The sequence below is a fragment of the Myotis myotis genome, unplaced genomic scaffold (genome assembly GCF_014108235.1).
Source record: "Myotis myotis isolate mMyoMyo1 unplaced genomic scaffold, mMyoMyo1.p scaffold_m19_p_42, whole genome shotgun sequence".
NCBI lineage: Eukaryota > Metazoa > Chordata > Mammalia > Chiroptera > Vespertilionidae > Myotis > Myotis myotis.
The window spans coordinates 824,986-842,459 of record NW_023416349.1 but is presented as its reverse complement, the minus strand read 5'-3'; the positions used below and the strand labels follow the sequence as shown (position 1 = coordinate 842,459).

Sequence of the window (17,474 nt, the reverse complement as noted above, 5' to 3'; positions counted from 1 at the left end):
ATGGCATCATCTTTCTTTTCTGAGTTTGGCCTTCTGTGGTACCTGAAGGAGCTCAGCAGGAACGAGTTTAACATTTTTAAGGAGAAGCTCAAGCAAGAAACTCTGCACCTGGGACTCCAGCAGATCCCCTGGGCTAATGTGAAGAAGGCAACCCGGGAAGTCCTGGCAACCCTGCTGGTCAAGCATTATAAGGAAACACAAGCCTGGGATGTGACCTTCACCATCTTCCAGAAGATCAACCGGGAGGACCTCTGCCAGAAGGCCAAGAAGGAGTGTACAGGTGAGGGAGTCTGGGGTTGGAGCATGGGGACAAGGCTTCTCATCTCAAGGATCCTGACATAATTTTGATAAATGATCTCCATCTATCATCTCCATCTAACGCTCTCTACAGCAGACTCAGCAAGTACTAGGGGATCGTGTCATCCTTGTCCACAGAAGACAGTGGTTCCATGTGGTAAATGTGGTTGGGTGCCATGTCTTCACCTGAATTGCACGCCTGAGTTACCGATAATTTTGTTATTTTTATTTATTTATTTTTAATTCTCACTCGAGGATATTTTTTCCATTGCTTTTTTTTATTAGTATTGATTTCAGAAAGGAAGAGAGAGGGAGAGAGAGATGGAAACATCAAAAATGAGAAAGAATCATTGATCAGCTGCCTCCTGCATGACCCACACTGGGAATCGAGCCCACAACCCGGACATGTGCCCTCGACTGGAATCGAACCTGGGACCCTTCAGTCCCCAGTCCAACGCTCTATCCACTAAGCCAAATCTGCTAGGGCTCCATTGCTTTTTAGAGAGAGTGGAAGGGGGATGGAAGGGAGAGAGAGAAACATCAATTGGTTGCCTCTCACACACACCCTGACCAGGGCCAGGGCTCGAACCTGCAACCCAGGTACGTTCCCTTGACCAGGAATTGAACCTGAGACCCTTCAGTGCATGGGCTGACACTCTAACCACTGCTCCCACCAACCAGGGCTGGGTTACTGATTATTTATCCTTGCATCCAAGCCAGAAACTCTAAGGTGAAGTTGTATCACAACAACTACGAACTTTACAGTTGAGCAAAAATCATAGTTAACATATTTTGTGGATCACACACTGAGCTAAGGTTAACTTGGTGTCATTGTGTAGTTATCCAAAGCAGCTATGGAATGCCAGTATTGAAGAAGATTTCTAAGTCACTGTCCTGTATGGATGCATTTTAATCTTTAACAAGCAAATGTTCATGTCAGAGGAGCTATGGCCTACATGCGATATAGCCTTAAGGGCCAATTTTTTAAAAGGGAAGATTGTATTTTGTTCTATCAAGAGTGGCTCAGTTGGTTGAAGCATCATACAGTACACCAAAAGGTTGTGGGTTTGATCCCTGGTCAGGGCACGCATGGGAGGCAACAGATCTATGTTTCTCTCCGACTCTGCACCCCCTTCCTCTCTCTCTCAAAATCAACAGTCATATTCTGGGCTAAGGATTATATTGAAAAAAGATTTGACCATTTTTTCAACATGATAGCCCCAATAGTAACACCTGCCATGCTCTCTGATCACCATGACGACCATCGGCGTTTGTGTATGGATCATGTTCACATAGAATGCAATTTTCTCAGCAGCTACATTATATCCTCACAGTAGCCCTATTGGAGCATTTAAATATTGGAATGCAGCCCAGCTAGTGCTGCTCAGTGGTTGAGCATCAACCTATGAACCAGGAGGTCATGGTTCAATTCCCAGTCAGGGCACATGCCCCAGTTGCAGGCTCGATCCCCAGGGTGGGGCATGCAGGAGGCAGCCAACTGATGATGCTCTCTCATCATTGATGATGTTTCTATCTCTTCCTTCCTCTCTCTCTCTCTCTCAAATAAAACAAGAAGTTTAAAAAATATTGGAATGCATGCCATCTTGCTATAATAACAGTTGGGATATTATGTTGACTTTTCTATTGTGGTACCTGAATAGTTGCACACAATACTACAATAGTTTCAGGTAGTGGCAAAGCAGCTGTAGACAACATATAAGCAAAGAGCATGACTGAGTCCCAGGGACTTTTTTTTTTTACAACACAGACTGTTGACCAGCTCTGGCGGTGGGCCACAGTTTTTTCAGATCCCTGAGAAGACGCAGTGAGAGGGAAAAATGGCAGGGCCAATGCCAACGTCTGTACTGGGGTTTTCACTCGAACATGTGTGTTTTGTCTTATTTTCTCGGGCTCACGGACTCAGGATACACGAAGACGTATCGCGCTCATGTCAAGGAGAAATTCAGCGAGGCGTGGTTCCGAGACCCTGTCATGCATTGTTATGGGCACGTTGACAAGGAGCTCACCCAGAAAGAGCGCAAATGCCTGGAGTTTCTTTTTGCTCCCAAGGAGCCCAGGAGACGCACGGGGATCCTTACAGGGGCTCAGGGGGTCGGGAAGACCACTTTCCTGGCAAAGCTGATGCTGGCCTGGGCAGAGGACAAGCTCTACCAGCAGAAGTTCTCCTACATATTCTACCTCTGCTGCCGGGAGGTGAGGCAGGTGACCGCGACCAGCTTGGCCGCCTTGATCTGTAGAGACTGGTCCGACTCCCTCGCCCCCATTGCGGAGATCACCTCCGAACCAGAGAGGCTCTTGTTCATCCTCGATGGCTTTGAAGAGCTGATGTATGACTTGAATGAGCCCGAGTCGGATCTGTGCAGCGATTGGATGGCTCAGCGGCCCGTCCAGGTGGTCCTGAGCAGCCTGCTGAGGAAGAAGATGCTCCCGGAGTCCTCCCTGCTCGTGGCCACGGTGCCTGGGTACACACGGTTCATCAAGGACAGGCTGGGGCACCCAAGGATCCAAAGGCTCCTGGGATTCACGGAGGACGAGATGCTGCTGAGTTTCAGCTGCATGTTCCGGAAGGGGTGGAGAGGCGTCAAAGCCTTCCATTTCATCAGAAGCAACAAGCAGCTGTTTTCCATGTGCCAGATCCCCGTCCTGTGCTGGGCCGCGTGCACTTGTCTGAAGCAGGAGATGGAACGAGGGAAAGACCTGGCGATGACCTGCCGGCGGACCATCTCGTTGTATTCCTCGTTTGTCTTGAACCTGTTCACGCCCAAGGGGGCTCGCTGTCCGGATGAGCAAAGCCTAGTCCGGCTGAAGGGCTTGTGTTCCCTGGCTGCCGAGGGCATGTGGAGCAACACGTTTGTGTTCGGGGAGGAGGATCTCCGGAGAAACGGGTTGGCAGACTCTGACATCCCTGCACTGCTGGACATCAAGGCCCTTCGCAAGGGCGGGGGCACCAGGAACGCTTCCTACACGTTCCTCCACTTATGCATCCAGGAGGTCTGCGCCGCCCTGTTCTACTTCATCAAGAACCACACCGACCACCCGATCCCAGCGGTGGGCTGTGCCGAGGCTGTGCTGGCGACCCATTCGAAGAGAACCAAAGCCCAGTGGATCTTTCTGCCATCTTTCCTGTTTGGCCTTTTGAACGAAAAGGAACAGCGGAAGCTGGGTGCCTTCTTTGGCGCCCACCTGTGCCAGGAGGAGGTACGGCAGGCAGTTGAGCAGCACCTACGGGGCGTCAGTGAGAGTGAGCGCCTTCGGGGGCAGCTGAATTTCCTGACGTTGTGTTACTGTCTGTTCGAGATGGAGGACGAGGCCTTCGTGCGGTGGGCGGTGGACCTGTTCCAAGAGGTGTCCTTTTTGATCACCGACCCGACAGACTTGATGGTCCTTGCCTACTGCTTGACACGCTGTTCGGCCTTGAGGAAACTTGACTTTTCCATCCAAAATGTCTTCGTAGACACCTCCATGTGAGTCCATTCAGTGACTTTCTTTCTGTTGCCTTTTTAGCATCTGTCTGTATTCCCGAGTGGGTTTCGCTCCCGGCATTTTTCATAGAAGATTGGGGTTGGGGACCTCACCTTTTTCTGTCAAACAGACCTCAGCTCACATCCTGGCTGCACTCCTTAGGAAACAGGCGACCTTGTCCGCAAGGTGGTCTTTCTCTGTTGAAGTTGCCTCGTTGTAAAAAGGGCAACAATGTGAACTGCCGTATTGGGAGGTGCTAGGAAGACCGAATAGGACAGGCTGTGCAGTGTCTTCCTACACATTCTCGAGTATTTGCTGATAGGTCCTCAAATTAATTCTCATACCGTTTCCATAGGACCACACTCTTTCTTGACTTCCCAGCTAACAATTACCTTTTATTTATTTTTTTAAATATATTTTTATTTATTTCAGAGAGGAAGGGAGAGATAGAAACATCAATGATGACAGAGAATCATTGATTGGCTGCCTCCTGCATGCCTCCTACTGGGGATTGAGCCCACAACCCCGGTATGTGCCCTTGACTGGAATCAAACCTGGGACCCTTCAGTCCCCAGGTCGATGCTCTATCCACTGAGCCAAACCAGTTAGGGCGCAATTACCTTTTAAATGGATTTTGAACAATCTTCCAAATGTTAACTTACTTTAATAAAAAAAAATCATATAAGAGAGATTCTCTCCCTCCACTTTTTAAATTTATTTTTTATTGTTGATAGTATTACAGGTATTTCTCATTTTCCATTTTCCTCCCCTTCAACCTCCTCCTCCCAGCCCATACCTACTCCCCATGTCTTCACTACCCTATTGCCCATGTCCATGCATATAAGTATATAAGTTCTTTGATTTATCTCTTCTCATCCCCCGAGATAGGTGGCTCTTAATTATCATGTTACAAGCAAGGAAACTGAGGCAATGATATCTCGAAAGCTGTCCAAGTGAGGAAGTGGTCAAGGCTCAGTGTGAGCGTAGGTGTCTTGCTAGAGGTTCATTAACACCTATGCTTTACGGCTCCAGCTTTCCCTATCGAATTCCCGGCAGATACGCCAAAGTTCTTCAGTCTGGCACTATTGACATTTGGGGATGGGCGGACGGTGTTCTGTTCATTCTAGTATGTTGAGGAGCATCCCTGGTTTCTGCCCACTAGATTCCAGAAGCACCCCTCTCCCCAAGTGGGAGCAACCACAGATGTCCCCAGACATTGCCCAACAGCCCCTGGGGACAACATGGCCCCTGGTTGAGAATCATGAATATAGGATGAGCTGACCTGACCACGGGTGAGTCTGCTCTGAGTCAGATGCCCTGCGTCTGGGAAGATCACTTATGATGCTTCTATGTTATGAACGGCTTGGAGTGACTGCTGACCCGCGGAGAACTTTTCCTGTCTCATTCCTTCCAGGACAGGTTACCAGTTACTCTATTGGAATAACATCTGCTCCATGCTCACAGCAAATGAGAACCTTGGAGAACTCCGAGTGAGTGACAGTAACCTCCCCGGGCCGGCCCTCGTAACACTGAGCAATCATCTGAAGCACCCCAGGTGTCGCCTTCAGAAGCTTAAGTAAGTTGGAGGTCCGCCTGGACCTGAGTCTGCTGTGGAGATCAATGAATCTCACTTCTAGCTTTTGGGGCAACCTGGAGATTTACAGCCTAGAGCAGAGTCTCACATCCCATGTCTCTAGCTGTGTAGCCTCTACCCCTACTCACCACACTGAAATGGGCTGCTCAAGGTCACAAAGCTAACAGAGGGCAGGGCTGGGTTCTGAACTCGGAGCTGATTGCACAGAGCCCCTGCTGGTAGCTACTGTGTCTGCTCCTTCCTAAACGGCTTCAGGAGCATTGTGCCAACCCATATCTGAGGGCCAGTGGGGTGGCAGGCTTTGTACTGAATACCACAAAATGAAGGGAGCTTAGGAGTTATGGTCCTGACCTCCAGGAATATATGGTCACGTGTGGCTTGGTTGGTTTCTGTGTTCCCCACCATAAAATGTGTAGATCCTCTTCTGTGGGAGGTGGGTATGAAAGAAGCAAGTGAATCTGAGATTCTGGTGGTCTGGAAAGCCTTTCTAATCTAGGATTTTAGATTCTCCCCTGCCACGATGTGGAGAGTAAGGATTCCAGAGAGAGGAATATGCAAGAGTGATATTAGTCTGAGAATTGGTGTGGCAGCAATATCTAGGTGCCCCCCACCAAAGTGTGCTCCCCTTGCCCTAGCGTGCTGTTGTCTTTCAGCCAAAGGCTGAATAAAAGGGTAATATGCAAATCGACGGAATGGTAGAACAACCAGTCACTATGATACTCACTGACCACCAGGGGGCAGACACTCAATGCAGGAGCTGCCTCCTGGTGGTCAGTGCACTCCCACAGGGGGAGCACTGCTCAGCTAGAAGCTGGGCTGACAGCTGGCGAGCACAGCGGTGGTGGCGGCAGTCGGACATCCCCCGAGGGCTCCTGGACTGCAAAAGGTCACAGGCTGGACTGAGGGACCCCCCCCTTGCCCCCAAGTGCACAAATGTGCACTGGGCCTCTAGTATAAATATATTTTTATTGATTTCAGAGAGGAAGGGAGAGAGATAGAAACAGCAATAATGAGAGAGAATCACCTATCAGCTGGCTGTTACACACCCCCTATTGGGGATCAAGCCTGCAAACCCAGCATGTACTCTGAGCAGGAATTGAGCTGTCACCTTCTGGTTCATAGGTCACTGCTCTACCACTGAGCCACACTGGCTGGGTGAGAGCTATTGTCTTAAAGGAACCCTCCTCCCAAACAGTCAGTAACATCTTCATTGAATCATTGCATGAGGAAGAAAAGCAACTTTTTTTGTTAATTCGCTTACACTTGGGAGTTTGTAACAGTGGAAAATATTACATCACAGGTGAGAATAAGCAGGTGCTCAAGCTGTCTTCTCAGGTTTTGTTGAATAGAAACCTAACCAAGCCTTCTTTTTTTTCTGCAGGATGAATAACGTTTCCTTCTCCGCTGAAAGCTGGTTTTTCTTTGAGGTGTTCACTCAGAGCCCGGTTTTAAAACACCTGGATCTCAGTGACACAAGAATCTCCCATGATGACTTCAAGTTGCTGTGTAATGCTTTGAACAATCCCGCGTGCAACATAGAGAAGTTACTGTAGGTCTCCAAGCTCACCAGCCTCATACATTTTTCCTACCTGTCTACTTTCATCCTCTTTTCTATTCTTCATAGACAAGCTTACCTTTCCGTGAACTTGAGCGTTAAATAGGGGAGTTCAAGTTTCTAAATTGGTACAACCACTTTGGAAAACCATTTGCCTCTCTTTGGGTTCTGACATCTTGTGTAACCTAGCAATCTCACATTGAGGTGTACATCCAACAGAGCTGTATGCATAAGTTTGCCAAAAGATAGGACCTACAATATTCATGACGATGATTCATGATATCTGAAAAATGTAAATACCTACTAATAGTCAGTTAGGTAAGAAGGACTTGTATGCATGCATATAAGCATAACCAATGGACATAAGACACTAGGGGTAGGGGAGGCCAGGGGATTGTCAAGGGCGGGGGGGAAAAGGAGACATATGTAATACTTTTTGTAATACTTTAAGCAATAAAACAATAAAAAAAGAGAGAGACCTGTCGTTATAGACTCCCTTCCTGAGAGTGAACAATCTATAATGATAGCAACAAATTTGGATGAATCTCACAGGTCTCATGGATGGAAATGAGACACACTGAAGAGTACTAGTAAATATATCATATGATTTTATTTATATAAAGTTCACAGATGAGCAAGACCATGGTGTTAGAGGTGAGGATAAGTGACAGGGGTGATGGACATGATGTGTTTCTGGACCTGAATGCTAGTAATGCAGTTCTTTGCAATTCAGAACAATTCAGGGTGAACAAGTACATCCTAAGTGGGGTTCAGGAGTTGGAGGGGTGGAATTAGAGGAACAGCAAACATACCCAATACCTTGAAGAATAACACCTGATAGAGGTCAAGCAACTCAACATGGCCCCTGTGGCTGACCCACATGGATTTAGGAACAGGCAGAAGCCTTGTTGATCACGTGATGTCTTGGGGGCTTTTCATTGGGGAACTTGAAGCTGTGTATGAACAGTAACTTCATGTCTCAAGTCTAGAGAATCGGTGATGGGTTTCAGGGTGAGACTCAAGCACAGAAAACATGGGCTTCCTGACTCTGATGAAACTAGCCAGAGGGGTGAATTGGGGACATAGAAGCTGATGGGATCTGACATTTCCTCTTCCCCACAGGCTGGTGGGGTGTGGCCTCTTAGCGGATGATTGTGAAGGATTCAAGGAGGTCCTGATGAGGAACACAAAGCTGAAGATTCTGGACTTATCCTACAACTGCTTGGGCAATGGGCTGTCCCTCTTGTGTGAAGCCCTGTGCCTCCCAGCTTGTGCTCTGCAGGGCTTGGGGTAAGTGACTCTTGGGAGTGCCCACTGTTGAACACCATGGCCTACTGTCTAAAATCTATCCACTGATGGAGGCATCACTAGCTCGCAACCTCTGCTCCATATTTCGCTGTACCTTACAATTGTCCAAAGTAAACATGCATCCCTTGGAAAGCCACGAACTATCGTGGTATTGCGCTAAGCGAAATGAGTCAGGCAGCGAGAGACAAATACTATATGATTTCATGGGTATACGGGACCTAAAGAACAAAAATACACAAGCAGAACAGACTCGTAGATGCAGAGAATAAACGGATGGTTGCCAGAGGGGAGGGGGGTTGGGGGACTAGGTGATAAAGGTGGAGTGATTAAGAAGTACAAATTGGGCCCTGGCCAGGTGGCTTGGTTGGTTGGAGTGTTCTCCCATGCACTGAAAGATTGTGGGTTCAATTCTAGTCAGGGCATGTACAGGAGGCAACTGATTGATGTTTCTCTTTCACATCAATGTTTTTTTTTCTCTCTCTCTCTCCCTTCCTCACTCTAAAATCAATAAAAACATATCCCTGGTTGAGGATTTAAAATAAAATAAGAAGTACTATTGATATATATAAAACAGTCATGGGGATGTAAAGTATAGCCTGGGCAATATAGTCAATAATATTGTAATAACTATGCATGGTGCCAATTGGATACTAGATTTATTGTGGGTGATCACTTCCTAAGTTATATAAATGTCTAATCATGGAGTGTACTAGTACACCTGAAATGAATACAATATTGTATGTCAACTGTAATTGAAAAATAAAAAGGGGGGAGGAGTTGGAGACATCTGTAATACTGTCAACAATAAATTTTTAAATAATTACAGAGAAAGAATAACAGAATTGAAAAAGTTAATTCAATGCACATGACCAATCCATGAGGAAGCAGTATCTTGACCAAAGACAGAATCCAATGTAGAATGAGAATTAACTTCTACATGACTAGGTCAGCTTTATATTCTAATCTCTTTATCATGTAAGAGGCTAAAAAAGGGATGTATTTTCAGATAAGAGAGAAGTTCATATATATATACAGGGTGTCCCAAAAAGTGTACACACACCTTGAATGATTATAAAGCTAGTGTTTATTAATATACAGTTCATTTTTTAAATTTAAATGAATTGCCCTAGCTGGTTTGGCTCAGTGTATAGAGCATCAGCGCTCAAACTGAAGGGTCCCAAGTTCGATTCTGGTCAAGAGCTCATACCTTGGTTGCAGGCTCTATCCCCAGCCCTGGTCTGGGCGGATGCGGGAAGCAACCAATCGATGTCTTTCTCACACTAATGTTTCTCTCTGTGTCTCCCCACCTCCCTTCCACTCTCTCCAAAAATCAATGGGAAAATATCCTTGGGTGAGGATTAACAAAAAAAATTTAATGAATCTACAGAAATGAATAATTTTTTTTTGCCAGTGCCTGTTTTCAAACTGATGCCTGTTCTGGTCTAGGCATTGCTGATAACACAAAGCAATAGAATCACAAACATCAAGAATCTGTCGGTTTGGTTTTTGTGTATTGTCAACTGTTGCTGGTTTTGTACCATAAACTTTATCTTTTATGCTTCCCCATTAAAAAAAAAGTCCAGTGGCACTTTAGGGTACATTTTCTTTGTTCAAAGCTTAGTCTGGCTTCACCAATGATTTCAAATCAGTTAAACCTGAAAAGGATTGAAAATCACATGAGTTATCAGTGTTAAAGTGTGTATACATTTTTGGGGGGGACACCCTGTATAGGATGATAGGAATACTCTAAATATGGAGTCCTTTCTGCCGGGAGCCGGTCCATGCTTGCTGTTTCAAGGGACCTGGCATATATGGCATACTGTTCTTAATATGTTTGCTCACCTTCTTGGCACTATGTGTTTTAACCAAGGTCTCTGAGAAAGGTTGTTTCCCCAGGTAGGGATTTTCCCCTGAAGTTAGGGAGGGAATAAAACCTCTTAACTAAGTGCCAGGCGGGTAATTAATCACTTTAACTACGAACAATCGTGCTTAAGCTACATAATCTTTACTCCCTGGAATGAAGATAAGAAACGCCCTAACCTTTGTAATAGAGATTGATAGGATTGAATCAACTGGTATAAATACAGATACAACAAGACAGCAAGAGCCAGAACTTAGAACACAGAACTCAGAAGGCAGAACCTACACACAGAACTTAGAACACAGAACCTACACAGAACTAGAGACAGAAGAACTTCGCTGGAGAGAATATGGCAAAAGATCCTGGACTGAACCTGACTACAGAAACGGGCAAGAGAACCTGACTAGAACCTGGTGACTGAATCTGGCTGGAGAACCTGGACAGAACCTGGCTGGAGAACCTAGCGAGGGAACATGGCTACAGAACCTGGCTGGAGAACCTGGAGAACCTAGCAAAAGAACATGGACACAGAACCTGGCTGGAGATCCAAAGCAGAACCTCTCTGGAGATCCAGACCAGACCCTAGCAGGAGATCCTGGCTAGAGATCCTGGCTAGGCTGCTGATCAACTGAACACTGTCTCCGTGTCCTTCCTTCTTCGCCGACTCCGTCCACACCTTTGGGGACCCCTGGACCTGCTGGGGTTGGACCCCGGCATATGGCGCCCGAACAGGGACCCCTAGGTAAGCACCCTGCACTCGGGACGGATAGGACTCCACCGTAGGAAGAGGGTGGATAGTCTTCGTTGACTCCGTCCACACCTTTGGGAACTCCTGAAACAGGATTCCCCTAGGTAAGCTCCCCTCCCCATTGAGAACCCCCACACTCGGGACGGATAGGACTCCACCAGGGTACTGCAGACCCCCCTATAGAGGATAAGTAGGGTAAGAAGGTGGATAGTACAGAACTTAGATTGAGAAGATGTGCCATACTGAGTCCAAAGAAAGAAGACTCTGTATTGATCTTTAGATTAAGAAGATGTGCCATACTGAGTCTAAAGAAATAAGACTCTGTATTGATCTTTTAACACATATGCTTGCTAGCAGAGGAATTAAGGTTACTCCTAGTCAGACAGAACGTTTTATACAAGAAGTATGTCCATGCTTTTCTGAGGAAGGAAAGGTAAATGTAAAGGCATGGGAGGAGGTAGGCCCAAGGAGCCTTATCCTTAACCCCACTGCAGCCTTTCCACCCCAGGAAAGTGCAGGATTGGCAAAGCTCTCCCTGGGGTGATAGATCAGGACTCAGGTAATAGTGGAAAGCGCCAATCCTACTCTTAAAATGGATACAAGAGAGCATTTCGGGGTTTTCTTTTTAATGCCTGCTTTTAAAAAAATAAAAAAGGGGGAATTTGCCGGGAGCCGGTCCATGCTTGCTGTTTCAAGGGACCTGGCATATATGGCATACTGTTCTTAATATGTTTGCTCACCTTCTTGGCACTATGTGTTTTAACCAAGGTCTCTGAGAAAGGTTGTTTCCCCAGGTAGGGATTTTCCCCTGAAGTTAGGAAGGGAATAAAACCTCTTAACTAGTGCCAGGTGGGTAATTAATCACTTTAACTACGAACAATCGTGCTTAAGCTACATAATCTTTACTCCCTGGAATGGAGATAAGAAACGCCCTAACCTTTGTAATAGAGATTGATAGGATTGAATCAACTGGTATAAATACAGATGTAATAAGACAGTAAGACACAGAACTTAGAATACGGAACCAAGAGAGACGGAACCTAGGCACAGAACATTCTCTAGAGACAGAAGAACTTCGCTGGAGAGAACATGGCAAAAGATACTGAACAGAAACTGGCCTCAGAACCTAGAGACAGAACCTAGCGAGAGAACATGGCAAAAGATCCTGGACTGAACCTGACTACAGAAATTGGCAAGAGAACCTGACTAGAACCTGGTGACTGAACCTGGCTGGAGAACCTAGCGAGGGAACATGGACACAGAACCTGGCTGGAGATCCAAGCCAGAACCTCTCTGGAGATTCAGACCAGAACTTGGCTGGAGATCCTGGCTGGAGATCCTGGCTAGGCTGCTGATCAACTGAACACTGTCTCCATGTCATTCCTTCTTCGCCGACTCCGTCCACACCTTTGGGGACCCCTGGACCTGCTGGGGTTGGACCCCGGCACCTTTCCTTCCTTTTCTCCCTCGTATTTGTTCCTACAGGTTAGTTGACTGCCGCCTCAGGGAACCTTGCTGGGAACACCTCCGTGACGTTGTCCTAGGTAACAGGAACTTGACCCACCTAGACCTTGGCATAAATGACCTGAAAGACAAAGACTTGAACCTTCTCAGTGAGGCCTTGAAACAGCCATCCTGCTACCTGAAGTCACTAAGGTAAGTGTTTTGGAGGCTTCCCTGAAAGGCCAAGCCTCCTTCTCAGGGGTTTGGGTTCTTGGGGAGGCACTCAGAAATGAAGAAAGTCAAAGGGTCCGGGACTGAGATGAAGCTGAGAAGGTGAAAAATGACTTGATTCAGATTCTTGGAGAGGTGTTCAGGTGAACCAACCCATACCTTGACTCTATGTTATGGATTTAATGTGTGGTAACTGGTCCTTCGTCGGGGTATATACATAAGGGCTGAGAGAGAGAAATTGGGACTGGGGCTGAGGGGCAGTTTTATGACTAGATGTTTTTGCCGTGTGTTGTACAAGATGTATAAGTTTTGCCAGTTGGAGAAGGAGAGCTGAAATTTCAGGTACAAGAGTTAAACATGGGGATGGGAGACCTGATATGTAGGTGGGAATTGACATGGATAAAATCGGGGATACTTGAGGAAAGAATAAGGACAGCAAAAGAGTAAGGGGAAAGCAGAGAATGAAAAGACTTCATGTTATAAAACAGAAATATTTGAATAACCAGTGGTGGTGGTGGTGTTTTGGGGTTACCCATTGGGATAGCATTTCATCATCAAATGCTTCTCCCTGAGAAATAAAGAGACTGGTGGGATTAGGCAGAATCATTTTACCTAATCTCTCAAGAAATTTTTGTATTCCTTGCTTGAAGGATGTGTTGAATAAGGTGAGAAAATGGTCAGGGCATTCTTGATCTCATAATGGTGGGTTAGGTTATCTGGTTCAATCCTTGATCTGCAAGATACTAAAAAATATCCTATATAATAAAACCCTAATATGCAAACCAACCAAACAGCAGAATGACCGGTCGTTATGACGTGCACTGACCACCAGGGGGCAGACGCTGAATGCAAGATTTGCCCCATGGTGGTCAGTGCACTCCCACAGGGGAGCACTGCTCAGCCAGAAGCTGGGCTGATGGCTAGCAAGCACAGCAGAGGTGGCAAGAGCCTCTCCCACCTCTGCGGCAATGCTAAGGACCCCTCGGGGGATGTCTGACTGCCGGCTTTGGCCCACCCCACACAGGCTTAAGCCGGCAGTAGGACATCCCCTGAGGGGTCCCAGACTGTGAGAGGGCACAGGCCAGGTGAACCCCACCCCCACCCCCACCCCCAGGATGTTATGCACCTGGCCTCTAGTCACATATAATATTTTGAAATATTAAAAACATCCAGAAGCTGATGTAGAAGTAGTCTGTGTAGACTAAATGCAGACCACTTGAGGTTGTCCAAAAATCCTTGAGATATGTATTTATTCAGAATATGTATTTTATACATTTTATAACATATAAATTATATATAAAATATAATACATTAATATTTTAAAATATTAAACTAGGCAACTGGAAAAAACAAGTACACATCTTCCATGGAGGTAGATAACAGGATAACATCATCTTTGGCATCAATTTATTCCTAAAACGATCTTTCAAGGTCAATAAAACCACACATAGTGAAAATGACCTGAAACACAGGAAGTACAGCACTATGAGCAAACACACCTACCAAACTCCAGAAATTGGAGCAATCAGCCTTATTATCTAAAAAACCATCATGCTTACTTTGTTTAAAGGAAAAGAATAAGTTTAAATATATTAAGAAAAGGGAACCATCAACTGAAATAAAATTGGCAAATTGAGAAAACAAATAAAATGAAATATCTAGAAATGATCAGTATAACTGATATCAAAACTTACTAGATGGTTCAAACAGTAGATTAGACACAATTAAAGAGAGAATGAGTAAAATGGAAGCTAGAAAGTGATTATCCAGAGGCAGCATGAAGAAAGAAAAAGAGGCAAAGAGAGAAGAGATTATGAGAAGTAAAGCAAGAAAGTATGGCACATTTAATAGGAATCCTAGAAAGAGAAACTATTTAAAGAATTAATGGCTAAAATTTTTCCGTAACTGGAGAAAGACTCCAATCTACAGATTCAAGCATCCTTATTTTTCCCTAGTAGGATAAGTAATGGAGAACCTGCAGGACATCCCTATGTAATAAAGATGTAATGTGCAAATGGTTGTTACACTGTGAAGCATAATGACCGACTGTGGGACTGGGAAAGGACAGGATCATGGATCAGCAGGAGGGTGGGACAGTGAGCTACAAGCGGGGTGGCGGGAGAGCTACAGGAGAGGGCAGGGCAGCAAGCTATGAAGGGGGAGGGGGTGGGGGGAGCTACAGGAGGGTGGGCAGCGGGCGGAAAGCTACTGAAGGGCGGCAGCAAGCTACTGGCGCACAGATTCGTGCAAAGGGCTACTAGTCAAATATAAGGATTTAACATATCTGTGATGAGGTTGAGGACTGGGAGGAGCCATATATGTAGAAGGACAGAAAGACTTCAGTGAATAGTAACGATAGAATCAAGACGGCCCCTGTCTGTGTAGCTCAGTTGGTTGAAGCTTCGTCCTGATACGCCCAAGGTTGTGGGTTCAATCCCCAGTCAGGGTACATACAAGAGTCAACCAATGAATTCATAAATAAGTAGAACAACAAATCAATGTTTCTTTCTCTCCCTTCCTCTTTCCCTCCCTCTCTCTTTCTCTCTTCCTTTCTCCCTCTCTCTCAAATCAATGAATATATCCTCGAGTGAGGATTTTTTTTAAGAAAAAGTAGTAACCCGGAAAGTGGCATCACTACTGTTCTCTTGCAGTTTGTTCAACTGTTTCATAACTGCCAATGGCTGTCAGGACCTCGCCTCCATCCTCACGGGAAACCCAAACCTGAGAAATCTGCAAATCGGGCACAACAACATAGAAGATGACGGTGTGAGGCCGCTGTGCGAAGCTCTGCTGCATCCCAACTGCCACTTAGAGAATCTTGGGTGGGTACCTCTTCAATAGCATGGCTACATCTTGGTGGGGCGCCAAAGACTGAGGATTGGTGGACAGCAAGAGAGGGACAAATAAAATCCCATCGGGGCACATAGCAGTTAGCTGTCATGCTAAACTTACCTACTCCAAAACAGAGTCTTTTTTAAAAAAAATATTTTTTTATTGTTTTCAGAGAGGAAGGGAGAGGGAGAGACAGATGAAAACATCAATGATGAGAGAGAATCATGGATGGGCCGCCTCCTGCACAGCCCACGCTGGGATTGAGCCTGCAACCCCGCATGTGCCCTTGACCGGGAATCGAACCATGACCTCCTGGTTCATAGATTGAAGCTCAACCAGTGAGCCACCCGGGGCTCCTCTTCTTAAAAGGACACCCATCATGGTGGGTTAGAGCAGAACCTAATGGCCTCACCCTAACTTACCTGCCTCTGTGAAGACCCCGCCCCCACATGCAGTTATATTTCCGGGTGCTGTGGTCAGAGCACCCACCTATGGACTTCTGTAAGGACACAACCAGCATCTCAGGGATCCCAGAGAACGAGAAATGTGCAAGGTGTCGGCCCAGAGCTCACCTCAGGTGGCCTCCACCGTGTCATATTCGCCAAAGCCAGGCGATGCCCGCCCAGATGCAGGGGTGGCGACAGACTTCACCCCGAGTGGGGTGAGCTGCAAAGTCCCGTTGCCACGAGCCTTCCTTCAGAGAGGAGCAGAGAGGGTGTGGCCGATTACACAAACTACCTCAGAGCCCTAATCCGACGCCACAAGTGCGGGACAGTTGGATGCGGTGCGCGCAGAGTCGAGGGTCGAGCCTGGGCTGCACGTCCAGCTCACGTGCCACCTCCTGCGCTTCCGCCCGGAGGGACCCGGGCGCTTCTCACCGGCGGTCTGTTGCAGGCTGGACGCGTGCCGGTTGACCAGCGCCTGCTGTGAGGACCTCGCTTCTGTTCTCACGGGCAGCCGTTGCCTGAAAGAACTCAACCTGGCTGGGAATCCCTTGGACCGCTGCGGGGTGCTGCTGCTGTGCGCTGCCCTGAGGCACCCGGAGTGCGGGCTGCAGACTCTGGGGTGAGTGGTGCCTGTGCTGCACGTGGGTGGGGTCGGGCCTGGAGCTGAGGGGAGGGGGGCGGGTGTGGAACCTCCACAGTCTAGTCTCACTGCGTTTAAATGCCAACGAGGCTCCCAGGCTGGGGGTGGGGGTGCGGGGGTGCAGGAGTGAAAGACTCACATCCCTTGCTGGGCGGAACGCAGTGACTCGTGGCCTGTGAGCGCCCAGTGAATGGTGGCACTGGTGTTGTGAGGGTACAAATCATAATACAGCCCGGCCAGCATGGCTCAGTGGTTGAGCATCCATCTATGAACCAGGAGGTCAGTGTTCATTCCCGTTCAGGGCGCATGCCCGGGTTCTGGGCTCCATCCCAGTTGGGGGCGTGCAGGATGCAGCCCATGGATGTTTCTCTCTCTCTTTCTCCTTCTCTGAAATATATATATATTATGATTAAGTTATTACACATGTGTCCTTATCCCCACATTCCCCCCCATTCTCCCCACTCATTCCCTCACCCCCCTGTTGTCTGTGTCCATTGGTTAGGCCTATATGCTTGCATATAAGTCCTTTGGTTGATCTCTCCCTTTTACCCCCACCCTCCCCTACCTTCCCTCTGAGGTTTGCCGGTCTGATTGATGCTTCTCTGTCTCTGGATCTGTTTTTGTTCATCAAAAAAATATATATTTTTTAAAGGACACAGAGAAGGGCCCTAACTGGTTTGGCTCAGTGGATAGAGCATCAGCCTGCGGACTGAAGGGTCCCAGGTTTGATTCCGCTCAAAGGCATGTACCTTAGTTCCAGGCACATCCCCAGAAGGGGGTGTGCAGGAGGCGGCTGATCGATGTTTCTCTCTCATCGATGTTTCTAACTCTCTATCCCTCTCCCTTCCTTTCTGTAAAAAATCAATTAAAAAATATATATTTTAAAAAGACACAGAGAAGGAAAGAAGCGCATGAGTGAAATAGAGCCCCTTCTCTACTTGCCAGGCTGAAGAAAGCTGAATTTGACAAGGAAACCCAGGAACTCCTGGTGGCTGAGGAAGAGAGAAACCCCTGCTTGACCATCACCCATCAGTAA

At 46.9% G+C, this 17,474-nt stretch overlaps 1 protein-coding gene across 1 annotated transcript; it reads left to right on the top strand.

The window, feature by feature from the left end:
* NLRP4 (NLR family pyrin domain containing 4) lies at positions 1-17,474 on the top strand. The gene is made up of 9 exons (XM_036306535.1): positions 1-280; positions 2,222-3,768; positions 5,169-5,356; positions 6,756-6,923; positions 8,052-8,219; positions 12,332-12,502; positions 15,172-15,342; positions 16,247-16,417; positions 17,384-17,474. Exons 1-9 carry the CDS (start codon positions 1-3, stop codon positions 17,472-17,474), a joined length of 2,955 nt encoding a protein of 984 aa, XP_036162428.1.